This window comes from Helianthus annuus, chromosome 2 (assembly GCF_002127325.2).
Source record: "Helianthus annuus cultivar XRQ/B chromosome 2, HanXRQr2.0-SUNRISE, whole genome shotgun sequence".
Taxonomy (NCBI): domain Eukaryota; kingdom Viridiplantae; phylum Streptophyta; class Magnoliopsida; order Asterales; family Asteraceae; genus Helianthus; species Helianthus annuus.
The window spans coordinates 125959684-125976792 of NC_035434.2; the positions used below are offsets into that span (position 1 = coordinate 125959684).

The 17109-nt window shown below is 35.5% G+C and overlaps 1 protein-coding gene across 1 annotated transcript; it reads right to left on the reverse strand.

Moving 5' to 3' along the window:
• Positions 1-10999: 10999 nt before the first annotated feature.
• On the reverse strand, positions 11000-16878 carry LOC110942636. Its single transcript, XM_022184410.1, has 8 exons — positions 16211-16878; positions 15752-16025; positions 15324-15529; positions 14367-15278; positions 13496-13627; positions 12881-12936; positions 12376-12462; positions 11000-11262 (listed from the first exon to the last, which is right to left on the reverse strand). Exons 1-8 carry the CDS (start codon positions 16876-16878, stop codon positions 11000-11002), a joined length of 2598 nt encoding a protein of 865 aa, XP_022040102.1.
• Positions 16879-17109: the final 231 nt, after the last annotated feature.

The following is a 17109-nucleotide window of genomic DNA, read 5'->3' on the forward strand; positions in this document are numbered from 1 at the left end:
GATGATCCTTCGACCAAAGATGACCTTTCAAAAAGCTGATGATCCTTCGAAAAGGAAGGACGACCCTTCGACGACCCTTCGAGGAACTGCTTTGATCCTTCGAGGTGAGGAAGACCCTTCGAGAAAAAGTATGATCCTTCAAAGTTGTTGAGTGGTAAAGGTAATCCTTCTGTTGAGATGACCCTTCGAAAAAGATAGATGATCTTTCGATTCTGTTGTGATGATCTTTCGAAATCAGTTTGATCTTTCAAAGGATTTGGATCTGACCCTTCGATACAAAACAGAGCTGATCTTTCGAAGTTATTTAGGAGTAAAAGTGATCCTTCAAAGTTGTTAGGTGTTAATGGTGATCTTTCGAATTGTTGATCTGACCCTTCGAAATCAGTTTAAGCTTTCGAGCATACTTTTACATCTTTCGAAACATGAAGGCACCAAGAACATCAAGAACACAGAAGACTGTGTAAATCTGATGATTGATGAAAACACTTTGTAGATAATTTTTGATGATGATAACTTGAGTACTTAGGTGAAAAACATAAAACCCAACACTCGTTTCAGCACAGATCTGAATATTCGGGTCCAGATCTGAGTTTTTCTTAATTTTCACCATTTTTACATCTTGAACAAAAAGCACAAAAATCACAGATCTAGAGCACATGTGACTTAGTAAACGGTTAGTTTTACTAAATCGGGCACCATGGCTCTGATACCAATTGTAGGTCCGGGTTTCAGGACCGAAACCGTGATTTTCATGATTATGTTCATAGATGGAAGAGATTAGAGATGATAAACAAACAAACTTTGTATTAATCCGGTAGTAAAACATTACAAGTAGGCCCGATTACATAATAACCGAACTAATACCAAAGAAGTATACATCCGGGGAGAAACCAAGTGGTGATTTCTCCCGGTGAGGTCTCAAACCTCCTCCAACTCTCTTGTGTTGCAAATGACAAAGTGTTGGTATTTATACCCAACATAGGTTGTATGGTCGAAGGATCTAACTGACTGATCGATAGATCATCTGTCGATCATCCAGCTATCAAAAGATACACATATACCTCGAAGGATGACATATCCTTCGAGGTCCATCTTCATCCTTCGATGGATATCTTTCGAGCTCATCGAAGGATATACACAATCCTTCGATGCCTTATCCTTCGACACCAAACATTATACAACCATAATTTGTCTAGCAAACACACACGGTCAAACGAATAACCCTCTCGTTTGACCACTTCAAACGAGCGGGTCTATACACGTTCGATAGACCGTTTCACTAACTATTACAAATTCAGCGTAAAATAACAACTAATCTATTCGACACGCATCGGACACAAAATCTGCATCAACAGATGGTCATACCACTATTGGGTTCTTTCACCGAAGTAGTGATGATTATCACTGTTAGGATTATTAGCCTAGCCGTGAGAAATTAGAAATGTGTACAACACCCCACTAGCCAGTGATTCAAGATAACCACGAGTTAATCCCTATAAGTATAACTTTTGAAAATAATTTGGAGTATTGTAAAACATTGTTGATAAAAAGAGAATGACTCACCTTGCAGATTTAAACGGGTAGAGTTTAGCCTACTGATTAGCCTTGTAACCTAATTCAAATAACAATGCACACGAAAACTAGGTTAGTAACTAATACAACATTTAATACAGCATTTACGATAACTCACGAGATGAAAACCCTCACAACGAGTGACAAAGTGCAATACTTAAACATCCATCGAATTCACGACGAATGACAAAGTATAGCCCTAATGTGGGCAACACTTAAACATCCATTGTATTGGTTACAATCGATCGGACATTGAATCGTAGCAGCGATCGAGTTATTACCTTGTTGTCGCGGTAGCGTTTCGTGCTGCGTGTGTGTTTTTGTACTAAACAGAGGATATCTCAACGTAGGATTTGAATTTTAACGTCGAACCAATACAGACTTTCGAGTGCCAAACCCCTGCATTTATACTGAGTTTTTGGCTCCCTCGCGTGGCGCGCCAAGGTCACCTGGCTCCAGCACGTGGCGCGACGGGTCACTTTAAGCATAGGGTAGCCTCGTGTATTTGTAGCTTGGGTGAGTCGACAGAACGAGAAAATTCGATTCCTACGAAAAACTATAAGGATAATATCAATTAGGGTTTACCCCCCCCCCCCCCCTCCCTGAGTTTTAGAGGCCCTGATCCTGATTCCAACTGTTCTGAAATTTTTAGGGGTCGTGCAATACTACTTGGGGTCTCAATTAGGGTTTCCAATTGGACAAATAAAATAATAAATAATAGTTTTGGTGAGAGTTGTTACAGTTTTGAAAGCTATGCATAACAAATATATTCGGTGAGTAACATTACAAGCATTTGGATATAACATATGCGACTTTTTTGTGCTTGGTGTTTCACATTTTGTCTTGGGTCGAACAAGGTCATGCAGGTTGCTCTAGGCCGCTCTGATTCTGATGAAATAAGAACAGGCCTTCACAAAGTGTCCAAGGTACTCAATTTTTTGGTAAAAAAAATTTGAGTTGGCGTCCATATCACTTGATGTGCCCTTGATTGATTAGAATTTTCCTTTTCATTATCTGTGTACACCTTCTTCGTGGGGATGCTGGGCTTTATGTAACTAACATGTCTAAAGAAGAGGCCCAAAGGTTACCACTAAACACTAGGCTCTGAGTCACTTAAATTTGCTGCATGTAAAGATCTTTTTTCGATGTTAATATGAGTCAATCTAGCTTGTTTGCTGCTGCGTTTGCAGCCGTAAACGCGCCTTTAAACGGCTGCAATTGCGGCAGCAAACGGCTGCATTTTTATATCCGTTTGCTGCCGTAAACGCGTCGTTAAACGGATGCAAATGCGGTAGCAAACAGCTAAAAACACAGTCGTTTGCAGTCGTTTAACGGCGTGTTTACGGCTGAAACGCATCAGCAAATGGGTGTAAAAACGCAGTCGTTTGCTGCTGCATTTGCAGCCGTAAACGCGCCATTAAACGGCTGCAAAAACGCAGCCGTTTGTAGCCGTTTAACGGCGCGTTTACGGCTGCAAACGGGTGTAAAAATGCAGCCGTTTGCTGTTACGTTTGTATCCGTAAGCTCGCCATTAAACGGCTGCAAACGCGGCATCAAACGGCTTTGTTTTTACACCTGTTTGCTGCTGCGTTTGCAGCCGTAAATGCGCCGTTAAACGGCTGCAAACGTGGCATCAAACAGCTGCCCTTTTACACCCGTTTGCTGCTGCATTTGCAGCCGTTAACGCGCCATTAAATGGCTGCAAACGCGGCAGCATACGGGTGTAAAAACGCAGCCATTTGCAGCCGTAAACGCGCCGTTAAACGGCTGCAAACTGGTGCAAAAACGCAGCCATTTAACGGCTACAAACACAGCAACAAATGGGTGTAAAAACGCAGCCGTTTGCTGCTGCGTTTGCAGCCGTAAACACGCAGCATCGGTGGATCAAGTTATTTAAATAGTTCTTTTCTCTTGGTTTTCATTTTAATATGATTTTGTGATATTATTAGCTACTACTCAGCTGTTGAATTATGGCTCAAAACCGAACCGCCCCATACATAGCCCTAAACTCACCAACCAAAGTGATATGTTTCCCCGCCGCATCGCGCTGGTAAACGGCTAGTGTATATATATGGGAAGGTTCGTTGGGGAACACTAAAAAATTGGGGAACAGCGGGGAACCGGCTCAAACGAACTCCGATTGGACTCGTTCCAGCGGCGTTGGAACCGGCTCGTCGAACCCTAACTAAGACCTCTTAACCCTAAACTCTAAATCCTAGCTCCTAAACTCTAAACCCTAAAGCTAAAAAATAAGGCTAAAACCTAAGCTAAACCGTAAAATCTAAACTATAAACCCTAAAAGCTAAACACTAAAGGCTAAACCTAAAGCTAAGTCCTAAAGTTGAACCCTAAAGCTAAACCATAAACCCTAAACCTAAACGCTAAAGCTAAACCCTAATGCTAAACCATAAAAGCCAAACCCTAATATATTTAGGGTTTAGGAGTTATGATTTAGGGTTTAGGGTTAAGAGATCCTAGTTAGGGTTCGATGAGCCGGTTCCAACGCCGCTGGAATGAGTCTAATCGGAGTTCGTTTGAGTCGGTTCCCCACTGTTCCCCACTTTTTTAGTGTTCTCCAATGAACCTCACACTATATATATATATATATATATATATATATATATATATAGGGGAAGGATGTATAGAAAACCCACTTTAATTTAGAAAACCCGGGAAACTCAAAGCTCCCGATGTTTTTTTTTCTTGAAAAAATTTACACATGTTATATACATGTTTTTAAGGGTTTTGGGCAAAAAAAATCAAAAAAGCGCCGAGTAGATATTTTTAAAAAAAATAAACAAGTTTTGGTGTAACACATGTTACATTCATCTGACATATTTGTAACATGTGTTACAACAAAACTTGTTTATTTTTTTTTTAAATATCTACTTGGCGCTTTTTTGATTTTTTTTGCCCAAAACCCTTAAAAACATGTATATAACATGTGTAAATTTTTTCAATAAAAAAAAACATCGGGAGCTTTAAGTTTCCCGGGTTTTCTAAATTAAAGTGGGTTTTCTATAGATACTTACATTATATATATATATATATATATATAGAGAGAGAGAGAGAGGCCGGTTATCATACAAATAACCTAATCGTACATTATGTACGCTACAACAACAACCGTCCGATCATCTAATTTAAACAGCGTATTTTACTATTAAATGTATCAAATTAAAATTAATAAAAAGAAACCGCCAAGGTTAAAATCGTCAAATACGAGATCAAAACCCCAGATAGTCAGCAAACCTCAAAAATCATAACGTAAGATTCTAAAAATCAAAACCGAAATTGAAATTATAACAATTAATCAAAAATCGAACGATTCCTGATCACCAAATCCTTCTGTTAAAATGAACTTCTGATGAAATTAAGAAATTCAGAAATGAAACAAATCAAATGGACTGATTACCAAAGAAGATAATGCAGGGTATGATTTCATGTGCGAATTAATTGACAATAAAAATGCGATTTCAATAAAAAGAAGAAATCATTGAAATCTCATATAGTGTGCGAATTCATCGACAATGCACATGCGATTTTAGTAAAAAAATTAAGTATTCTTTAAAATTTAATATAGTGTGCAATTTCATGCTTTTACACATGCAATATCAGAAAAAAAATATAAATATATTTAGGTTTTCTTAAAGTTTGCGAACTTGTTTCCCATTCAAATGCGATTTTGAATAAAAACAGTGCAAAAAAATTTAAAATTGCTTTTTCCTAAAAATGCAAAAAAAAAAAACAAATTACGAATATTAAAAACTAAAAATAGTAGTATTTTATATAAAAAAAAACTTAATTTATTACCGATGTGACTGTAATTTGACATGTAATCATCAATTTTACAATAAATACTACTGAACTTACCCCCTACCTATATAATAAATTTACTATATTAATATAAAAAACCTAGATATAACTACCTTCCATATTAAGATATATAATAAGAAAAAAAGACAAACAACAAACAGACCAACAAAAAATGGCATCTGAAGATTCAAATAAAATAAAAAACATTGCAATCAAAGAGCTGTTGTCAACTAGAACGTTGACAGAAATAAGCACTGATGTCACCTCTTCTCATCTGGTTCTTGATGTGCAGGGAAAAATTCTTGAACAAATCAAGAAAAATCAAGATGTATGGGAAAAGCTACTTCAAGAACCACCATCAAGCTTCAAAGACAGAGCTTTGGATCACATAAAAGGGCAATCTCAAGCTGATGACTTAGCCTTCTCTTTCCTGACAGATGCTCTAAACATTGTGAAGGAGAAGATGGAGTTCAGCTCTTCTGAACGTGACAAAATATTTGCTTCAAGTAACTAAAAACTCTTTTTAATCGTTTTGTGGTTGTGGTTGTGTTAGACAATAACTATTATTATATTTTTGGTACATGTTTTGAACACGTATTATGTTTGCTATATAAGATATTAAATCGCATGAATGATATAGCCATCATTGTCACACAACAAAACTAAAGATAACTCAAATATCGCATGTAATAAAAGTGAAATCGCATGTACGAATGATTATACACTGAAGCTTATAAAATTGCATGTTTTAACCTATAAATCGCATGATAATATGATATAAACAGATGAAAATACAATCGCATGTGTTTCGTGTAATTCGCATGTGCATTTATAAAAAACCTACTGATTATCGTCATCTTCCGAAACCTCTTCCCACTGATCTTCTTCTTCAGATCCATCATCACTACTGTAATCTTCAAATTCATCTTCGTCGTCTTCGACCTCATTGTCTGTGTCTCTGCCAACACTTTCAATCTGGACGCCCTTCATCTTCTTTTTTTCATGTTTACCTTGTTGTTTGGCTTTCAACTCACCACAAGTCCGAATGTTATGACCTTTTTCGTTGCATACGCTACATGTCCTTGACCTTTTCCCTTTGCGGCTGATCATTTGTTCCTTCTTAGATTTAATCCTTCTATGCGAATCGAGACCTTTGTCTCTTATACCAACCGGCACACAGACAGTAGGGGGAGCATTAGTTACTGGTTGTTGATAACCAATCAACTTTGAAAATCGGTCAAATTTTAGATCAAGTTGCTTGGTTATACGACTCTGATCAACTCTCTCTTTAAGCTGCATCATTTGATCCCTCACTAAAACAAGTTGATCAAGGTCAGAAATCAAATTACTAACCAAATACTCCCCTGTGTGGATTATTTCACGGGCAATCCGTTTAGCCTTGTGTTGCACATCCTTACCACCAATATTTAGATTGTACTTCACATTTAACTCATTTGGCACCACATCCTTCGTCCATCTCTTCGTAACATATTTGTTTGGAATTTCTTTAACACCAAACATCTTGAAAAGAAAATAGATGTGTTTGCATAGCAGCCCATACTGCTCAAAATGCAAACAGCTACACTGTGCAGTTACATCATTTTCAAGATTCTTGAACCACACCTAGGAAATAACAAAAAAAAAATAATAATAATAATAAAATTTAAAATCGCAAGTATAGAATAACAATTTCGCATGTCTAAAAAATCATGTAAATGAATAAAATTAAAATCGCATGTGAAACATATAATTTCGTATGTCTAAAAAATTATGTAAAATGAATAAAATAAAATCGCATGTGTAACGTAACAAATTCGAATGTCTAAAATAACATGTAAAATACCTCCAATAAACCATCTCCATGTGCTTTAAAGTCCTTCAACAATATTCTGATACGTGGACCTTCGACTTTGGTGTCCATCAGCAAACATTCGGAAATTGTTCCATGAATCTCTAATTGCTGATCAAAAAATATAGACCTGGTGTAGATCTTAGCAGCATCTTTTTCCAAGGTAGTTTCACTCCAATCAGCTGGCTCAGTATATCTTGAAATATGATCATTCTTTCTATGATTGAACCTTTGTACATCCATTGCGCCATCAAAATGATTCATAAACTCTACGAGAGTGAGTTGTGAATTAGCCACCTGGCAAAAAAAATGGTTCTCACTCTCTGATCTTGAAGTTGTTCTCATAAGACCCGACATTGGCTCGTGCCGGTAAAAAGCCGGAATCCACATGGATCTCATCCCAAACATATCATCAATCCATTTGTTTTCAGTGAGACCGAACTCAATCATCACCAACTTCCACTGTCTCTCGAATTCTTCGGGCTCAATCGAATCAGTCCAAACAATGTCGCACATCCTCCTTTTAAACTCATCGTTATTGCAAAACTCGTGTCCAACCTATAACAATAAATGCTTTTTATATCAGCCTATAACAAAAAACTAAAAAAAAAATAACACCAACAAAACACAAAAATATTGCATGCTATACCTTATCTGCCACTATTTTCATTATGTGTCACATACACAATATGTGTCTGCTAATAGGGAAAACCTCCTCAATAGCCTATTTCATAGCAGGGTCTTGATCCGTCACTACAACATTTGGCTGCCGACCAAATGACTTTAAAAATGAATTCAGAATCCATTTATATGATTCAATACTCTCTGATGCCAACAATCCAGCTGAAACTGTAACATTTCGACAGTGGTTGTCAATGCCAGTGAACGGAACAAACACCATCTTGTACTGAACAACACATGCGAAATCACGTTTAGGATATGTGAATTACTAATCACATGCGAAACCAAAAGTATAGCATGCGATATATTCAATACCACTCTGTTGTCTATACATGCGATATTAAAAGCTCATTAACAAAAAAAACATGCGAAAATAAGTAACAAACATGTTTGTCTTGAAACACTTACCTGTTTGTCTTGAAAGTTGCATCGAAGGATATCACATCTCCAAATTCCATAAAGTTAAGCTTGCATAAACCATCAGCCCAGAACAAACCAGTTAAACTTTTTTCATCATCAACAGAGTATTCAAACGAATAATCAGCTAAATACTGTTTTTTGTCAGTCATCCTATTTATCACCATGTCAGCGTCATATTCTCCTATATAGCTGTTTATTCGCTTCCTAAAATTTTTGCAATCATCAACCGTGGCACCAACGCTCTCAAAACCACCATAACGTTTCCTCATTATATGGAAAGCTTTGACAGGACCAAGGTTTAAAGTGCCTAGTTCCCATACCATCTCTTCCTGGACATCTGACAATTGTCTGTAAGCTGGCATCATGTGAATATCATTTTGACATACAAAATTATGATTATGGCCATCAACAAATCTCTTTACTGTATATAATCTACCATCCACAGTGCAAATCATAAGTTGAGCTTTGCATCCAGTCCTAATAGTCCCCCTGTTCCTTGTTTTGAATTGCTTTTTTGACTTCGAATGATCATCAATACACAGAGGCTTGTGTCCCTCTTTAGAACAAACAAAATACTTGGTTTTAATTATACCACCACTGTGTACTTCACCACCTTTCTGAATAGAAAAACAAGCTAACTTAGCATACGATTGATAAAACGCATATGCTTGTTCAATAGAGATAAATTGCATTCCAACAACAGGTGTAGCTGATGCTTGAACCTCTGGAGTGTAAACCCTTTCATCTACATGAATCAAAATCAGAAAACATAAAACACATGCGAAATGTATGAACAAAACATGCGAAAAATGATCTGTATTACATATGCGATTTATTATACCATAACATGCGAAAATGCAAAAAAAAAAATCAAATGCGAATTGTGAGAGTAATAACATGCGAATTTATGCATGTTGCTTTCAATACAAAAGTATAATCAACATTCAAACTTCAAAACAGCTACAACAATGCTACGATTAAACAAAAAACAATTATACGAACTATTTAGATATCTGAATTAACATAATTACCATTAGAAAACTCGTTTGCAGCACTTGTACTTGAAATTGGAATTGGAATTGGATTTGCAGGTCGCGGATTTAAAACATCCTCAATCGATACTCTCTGATAAGCAGATAATTGAGCATGATCACCGATCGGTCGATTTTCTTCAAAATCAACATCTGTTCGTCTAGTGCTACTCTGTGGATCCATCGAAATAAACAAATTGAATGAAACCCTAACACAGAAGAACAAAAACTGCAATTTGAGAATTATGGAAAATTTGAAACTGATTTGAATAATAATTACCGGGATATCATTGTAACGAACTTCTCGCTACTTGAATGAATAGACGAATTTACCCTCAGATGATTGAATTAATTGTCTGATTTAACCTTATTAAAACGAAACTGAATCAGGACAAGTGTATGGCTCAAAATATAGCGTATGTAATGTACGATAAACATATTTGTACCATACTCTTTACCTATATATATATATATATATATATATATATATATATATATATATATATATAAGGTAGGGTTCATGAGTGAACAATGATGTATTTGTGAACAAAATAAACTTATCATGACCATTGATTTTGTAGATCTAGATTTTTTATTTAGTGATAAAATTGTAATTATCTTTTGTAACTTACATGTATTTTAATAGACACAATGGTATAATTCTATTTTTCTCTCTCCATTTAAGTAATTGATTTTTTTCTCTCTCCTAATTTCTTTTTCCATTTAAAAGAATAGAGTAAATTACTTTTTGAGTCCCTGTGTTTTGGGTGTTTAACCACTTGAGTTCAAAATCAAAATGTTTAACGTCCTAAGTCCCTATAGCCACTTTTCTTAACCATTTGAGTCTAAATTTTTAACTCCATTTGAATTTTCAGTTAGTTTTTGATTAAAAGACTAAAATGCCCATATATTAAAAAAATAGAAAAATAAAATCCGTGAATGGCGTAACACATGTATTAAAATGCCCTATTTAATTTAACACCAATCTCAATCAAGCCATCATTTCCACCATTAACACACCTTCAATCTTCAATCTTCAATGGCTCCGATTGCGTCTTCCATCTTCAATCTCACACCCTACCAATTCCATGCACTCACCTTCCACTCACACAACGCAGCCGCCGGAGCATCTTTTCCGGAAACATAACCATGTCCTCAACCGACATCCTCTCTCACCACACAGAACTCACAACGGAGTCCGATTTCGAGCAAATTGTTTCTCTCGATGGCACTCTATCTATCTGCGGCTTTGGTTCCCTACTATCTGGTACTCTTCGCACTGTTATCGATTTAACACAGATGAAATAGCAAAACCAAATTCCCCTTCCTTAAAAGTTGAATTTGAACAAATTACTGGACTAGAGTAGAAGCAGTACATCATGTTATCAACAAGGGAAAAGAATGGGAGATGGATCCCTTTGTAGTTTTGCATATACATCCTTCGGTCAAGACCCGGAACTCTATCAACAAGAAAAGTCGGTGATAAAGGCAACTCAAGACACTTAACCTCAGCGACATCCACACCTTCCCTCATCATAACTTCAAGATTCACATCAATCATCCTCTTCCTGCGTGTATCTTTCGGCATATGAACCAAAAGCGTAAGCAGGTAGTCTTTCGTAACACCAATCTACTCAAACACCCCTTCAGAAATCATAACAACAATGCTACTAAACTTCATCTTACTAGCGAGCATCGAAACAAAATAACCACCCGATGAAGCCCCTAAAGCCACAAGTGGCAAAATTTCAAGATTCTGTTTCTTAACCCACCATTTAATAACCCTTTCAACAATCAATGTCTCCTTCATGAGCGACCAGCACTTGCCTCTACTTGAAACCACAACAACAACAAACTTTCCAGCAAGCGCTTCGATAATGATCGCCCTTTCTTCTGGAAGACCGACACAGTGATCACAATTTGGGTTGAGGTAGTTGATCGGAGGGTGGAGGGGATCACGGCGGTGCGTCAGAGGTCGGCGGAGAGAATGGGATGAGGTGGCGAAGAGAAGAGATGAATAAAATGGTTTTTAACAAAAGTTTTTTAAGTACAAGGGTAATTTGGCCATTTAACAAAAGTTAACAGAATAATTCTAAGTTAACAGAATAATTCTAACTTAGTTAGAAATTTTGATTCAAATGGTTAAGAAAAGTGGCTATAGAGACTCAGGGCGTTAAACATTTTGATTTTGGACTCAAGTGGTTAAAACCACTAAAACACAGGGACTCAAAAAGTAATTTACCCAAACGAATATTTAATCACATTCTCTATACTATTTTCTCTCACAAATTACCTAACTTAATATTTGATAATTAAAAAAAAATACAAACATTATCAAATAAAGGTACTTGTTTATGAGATTCTACAAAACCATATCAAAGGAATTGCCTTCCAATATTTTTAATATCTTGATTTTTTAAAACCTGCAGTTCCATCCATATGATAATTTCTAAACACATATATATCTTGTTTGCTACTTATGTTTGCAGGATGCTGGTCTGGATGTGTTTTATTTACAACATCTTATACCATACAAGGTCAGCCTTCCAAATTAATTATAAAAAAATATCATTTGTGCTTCAACAGAATTTGGTACCAACAGTAACTTAAATCTTTTTCTGTAAATTTTTGTCATATAACTGTTGAAAGTGATGATCTTTTTCATTCTATGTTCTACGATTAGAAATTTGATGTTCACTATTCTAAAACGGACTATAAATTGTCTAGAAGTTACTAAGGACGAGATTGAAGAGGTATTGTGTTGGTTCAGGCCCCTCACAAACACACACAGTTGCTACGATTTTCTACCCTCTAATCTGCTTATATAGTAAATAAAACAAACACATTAAACAGCCCACGTAAACTGCATGACTTATTCCTCCTGCATACTCGGTCAAGTCACGTTCATTTTTCACATGTGCTTCCTTGAAACTAGCTCAGCCCTAGACCAATTCCTTATCCACAACCCGTTAGTAGATGGATAACCCATTTAAACAAAACAGTAACCGACATGACCCGTTTTACGACCCGTAACATCAAGATTAATTCCAACATATTGAAGGTCGTTTGTGAATCTGTAAAAATGGTACAGATCTAACAAGAATAACACGATACACCAGAAATAGTGACAAAATAGATGACAAAACTTTTATTATTTATCCAACCCAAAAGATCCAACCAAACCCTAGATCTCAAGAATATGAGATCCTAAACAATACAAAGTACAAGTTCAACAGATTGAAGAAATCTGTTGAACAGAAACTGAAATACAAATACAAAATACAAAGGATATAAACGAAGAGATTAACACAATCTCTTAGACAACAACAATCTCAACACTGAGATCTAAAACCACCAGATGATGATCAACACCAGAAGATGATCTTCAACACCAGATGTACATGTACGAACAACACAGAGAGAACAAGATGAAACCCTAGAAAATATCTCCAACAACTGATTGTAACCTTATCTCTCTTCTCTTATATAACCGGATTAGACATGAAGTTACACTTCAACCCTTTCACTTTCATAGAATGTCTGGACAGCCCTTCACCCCATAACAACCTGTTAACAACTTAACAGCCCATATAACAAATATAACAGCCCAACAACATAATATACAGCCCAATATGTTTGTGATATGAATTAGTAGATATTATAGTGATAACATACATTTTAACACCCCCCCTATAATTCATACAGCAAACATATTAAACAACCCCAATTTTTCAGACAAAATATCATGTTGAGCAACACTTAGACCTTTAGTGAAAATGTCTGCTATCTGTTCTTCAGAAGCAATTTTTTTGTTTTGTTCTTTCATGGAACACAGGATTTAGAGAAATAGAAATAGCAGACTTGCTATCACAGAATAGTGTTATAGGCAAAGTACAACTTATTTTTAATTCAGACAAAACATTTTTAATCCACATTACTTCACAAGTAGCTGAGCACATCGCCCTGTACTCAGCTTCAGCAGTAGATCTTGAAACAAAACCTTGTTTCTTGCTTTTCCAAGATACAAGTGTACTTCCAAGAAATATGCCAAAACCAGTGACAGATTTCCTGGTCATAAGACACTTTGCCCAATCCGAATCAGCAAAAGCTGATACATCAAAATTACCTGTTTTCCTGAACATAATACCCCTTCCTGGACTTTGCTTTAAGTATCTTAACAATCTTAAAGCAATGTCCAGATGTGACTAACACGGTTTGTGCATATATTAACTCAAGAACTGTACAGCATAACTTATATCTGGGCGAGTTAAAGATAAGTATATCAACTTACCTATTAACTTTTGAAAACCACTAACATTTTCTAAAAAACTTTTATCTTTTTCAATTTTGCTTGTAATAACATGAGACTGTTCAATCGGTGTCCCAACAGGTTTGCACCCAAGATACCCAAACTCATTTAAAAGTTCAAGGCAATATTTTCTTTGGGACAAACAAATTGATTCATTTGAATATAAAACCTCTATACCAAGAAAGTATTTAAGCAAACCTAAGTCTTTCATTAAAAAACTTCCACTCAAACACCTTTTAACCCTTATGATTTCGGTAGAACTGTTACCAGTAATCACTATATCATCAACATAGACTAACAAGACAACTAGAACATCATCTTTACATAAAACAAATAAAGAATGGTCACATAAACTTAGAGTAAAACCCATATCAAGTAGCACAGAAGTTAGTTTTTCATTCCATTTTCTGGGAGCTTGTTTAAGTCCATAAAGAGACTTAACAAGCTTACACACTTTATTTTTATCATTAGTAAAGTATCCTAACGGTAAAGTCATATATACATCTTCAGATAATGACCCATATAAAAAAGCATTGTTTATATCAAGTTGATATAAAGGCCAGTCATTATTTACAACAATTTTCAAAATATTCTTACAGTGACCATCTTAACAACTGGAGAGAATGTTTCTCCAAAATCAATTCCCTCTTTTTGGTTAAACCCCTTTGCTACTAACCTAGCCTTATACCTTTCAACTTCCCCATTGGCTTTATATTTTATTTTATAAACCCACTTACAGCCTATGGGTTTTCTACCTTTAGGTAAATCAACAACTACCCAGGTATTATTTCTATTAAGAGCCTCCATTTCTTTGTTCATGGCTTCTATCCACCTAGGATCTTTAATAGCCTCATTATACGAACTAGGTTCAACAGATTTGTTCAGAGATGAAATTAAGCACAAATTATCAACAGACAAATTTGCATAGTTAACAACTTTTTCAATTCCATATTTCACTTTTCCTTCAACAACAAACTCATTAAATTTTTGTGGAAAAGTAACTTTCCTAGAAGATTTCCTAGTAGACTGTCCCTCAGATAGGTCGCTCTCATCATATGATCTTACAGTGTCCTCTGCCCCACCAGTGTTACCCTGAAAACTACTACCTAACTGTTCATCCTCATGTTGAATATTATCAACATTTGGTGCAGTGGCAGATGTAGAGGGTGACACTGGTTGCTGATCATCACTGTAGTGATCTTGAGCACCAGCTGTACCCTCTTCATCATTGGGAACTATAGGAACTTCAGGTGTTATTGTTTCAGTAAAATCAAAAAAATTTATCTGATTTAACTCAGTGTTAGAAAACAATTCTTGACTCTTATTCAAATTAGACTTGAATGGATACACACTTTCATAAAACTTCACATCTCTAGAGTAAAACACTTTTTTATTATCTAAACATAGCAGTTTGTATCCTTTTTTAACATTTGAATTACCAATAAGAATACACTTATCAGCATGATAAGCAAATTTATCAGATTCAGACAAGACAGTACTAAAACAAAGACATCCAAAGTTCCTTAGATGAATAAGTGAGGGCTTAAAACCATAAACAATTTCATAAGGACTCCTACCATTTAAAACTGAAGAGGGTAACCTGTTAATTAAGTAAACAACAGTTAAAATATAATCAGACCAATACTTAAGAGGCAAATTACTCTGAAACAATAAAGCTCTAGCTGTGTTTAAAAGATGTCTATGTTTTCTTTCCACCACACCATTTTGTTGTGGTGTATAAGAACATGATGTTTGATGTAAAATACCTTTGTTTTTACAAAACAAGTTCATCTGATTGTTCACAAACTCTGTTCCATTATCACTTCTTATGGTTTTTATTTTTGTCTCAAACTGTGTTAAGATCAATTCATAAAAACTACACAAATTTTCAAACACTTCAGTTTTATTTATTAACAAGTAACACCAAACAGTTCTAGAAAAATCATCCACTATAGTTAGAAAATATTTGAAACCCTCATAACTAGTAACTTTATAGGGACCCCATAAATCAAGATGAATTAACTCACCAACAGACTTTGTTTTATGTTCACTAAGTGGAAAAGGAACTCTTACTTGTTTAGCCCTATGACACACATCACAAGGCCCATGTTCAACACTTTTAACATCAAAATTGTCTTTTAACACAGCTAGCACTTGATCAGATGGGTGACCTAATCTACTATGCCATAAACTTGCCTTAACAAAACTATTAAAGCAAACATTCACAGAATTACCATTTTTTCCAACAAAATAAAGGCCACTATCCTGGCTACCAGTCACCAGGACTTTCTTTGATTTGGAATCCTGTAACACATAACTATCCTCATTAAAAACAACTTTTGCTAACCTATGAACAGACAACAAATTGACATGATACTATGGGACATAAAACACATCTTTTAGAACAATGTCATTCATTAATTTGATATTCCCAATTTTTAAAACTTTAACATTAGTGCCATTTGGATGACCAACTTTAATGTCAAACTCATAAACATCAACTGTATTAAACATGTCTTTATCATTATTTACCATGTGTTGACTTGCCCAGAGTCAACAATCCAACTAAACACACCTCCAAAGAATAAAGAACTAGAACAACTAACACAGTTATTAACAATACAAGACTCACCTCCTACACTTGTTGATTCCACACCAGATTTTTCACCAACTAAACTTAACAACTTTGCTATCTGCTCAGATGTAAAAGGTAAACCAGAAGTAGACATACTAGCAGAAGACCCAACAGCAACATTTGACTTATTAGATTTACCAGATACAGTGTTAGACCTTTTTTTAAAACCTGGAGGATAACCAATTAACTCAAAACACCTATCAACAGTATGACCAACCATGTTACAATGTGTACATTTTAAATTTGGATTAGGTCCTCTTTGATTAGATGCCTTTTTCTTAGACTCAAACAACTGGTTAGGCTTAGACACAAACGATACATTCTGACCTTTTGAACCACCACTAGACAACCTATGTGATTCCTCCCTAGAAACCACAGCAAAAGCAACCTTGACAGATGGAAACACTTCTCTGGTTAAAAGATTAGTTCTTACAGGTTGATAAACATCATCTAACCCCATAAGAAATTGCATTAACTTGATTAGCATTGAAAAATCATTATAGTCTTTAGCAGCTTTACAAGAACAAGTGGGCAGTTTGAGCATTGCATCAAACTGTTTCCACATAGTGGTCAGTCTATTATAATAGTCAGCCACAGTTGAACCATTTTGTGAAATACAATTTATTTTTTTTATATAAATCATATACCACAGAACCATCCACCTTGTCATAGGTTTCTTGTCAGTCATCCCAAACCTCAGAAGCATATGTAGAAAAAACTTGACCCAAGAATAACTCTTCAGATACAGAATTTAACAACCATGTTAACACAATAGAGTTACATCTATCCCATTGAC

What these genes read in the sequence shown, in the direction of transcription:
- LOC110942636 (XM_022184410.1), bottom strand. Translation starts at nt 16,878, where the DNA reads ATGTGGAAACAGTTTGATGCAATGCTCAAACTGCCCACTTGTTCTTGT. An exon ending in CAGAGTAATTTGCCTCTTAA is followed by an intron (nt 15,279 to 15,323) that starts GTATTGGTCTGA and finishes CTTAATTAACAG; the next exon opens with GTTACCCTCTTCAGTTTTAA. An exon ending in GCCAATGGGGAAGTTGAAAG is followed by an intron (nt 13,628 to 14,366) that starts GTATAAGGCTAG and finishes TAACTCGCCCAG; the next exon opens with ATATAAGTTATGCTGTACAG.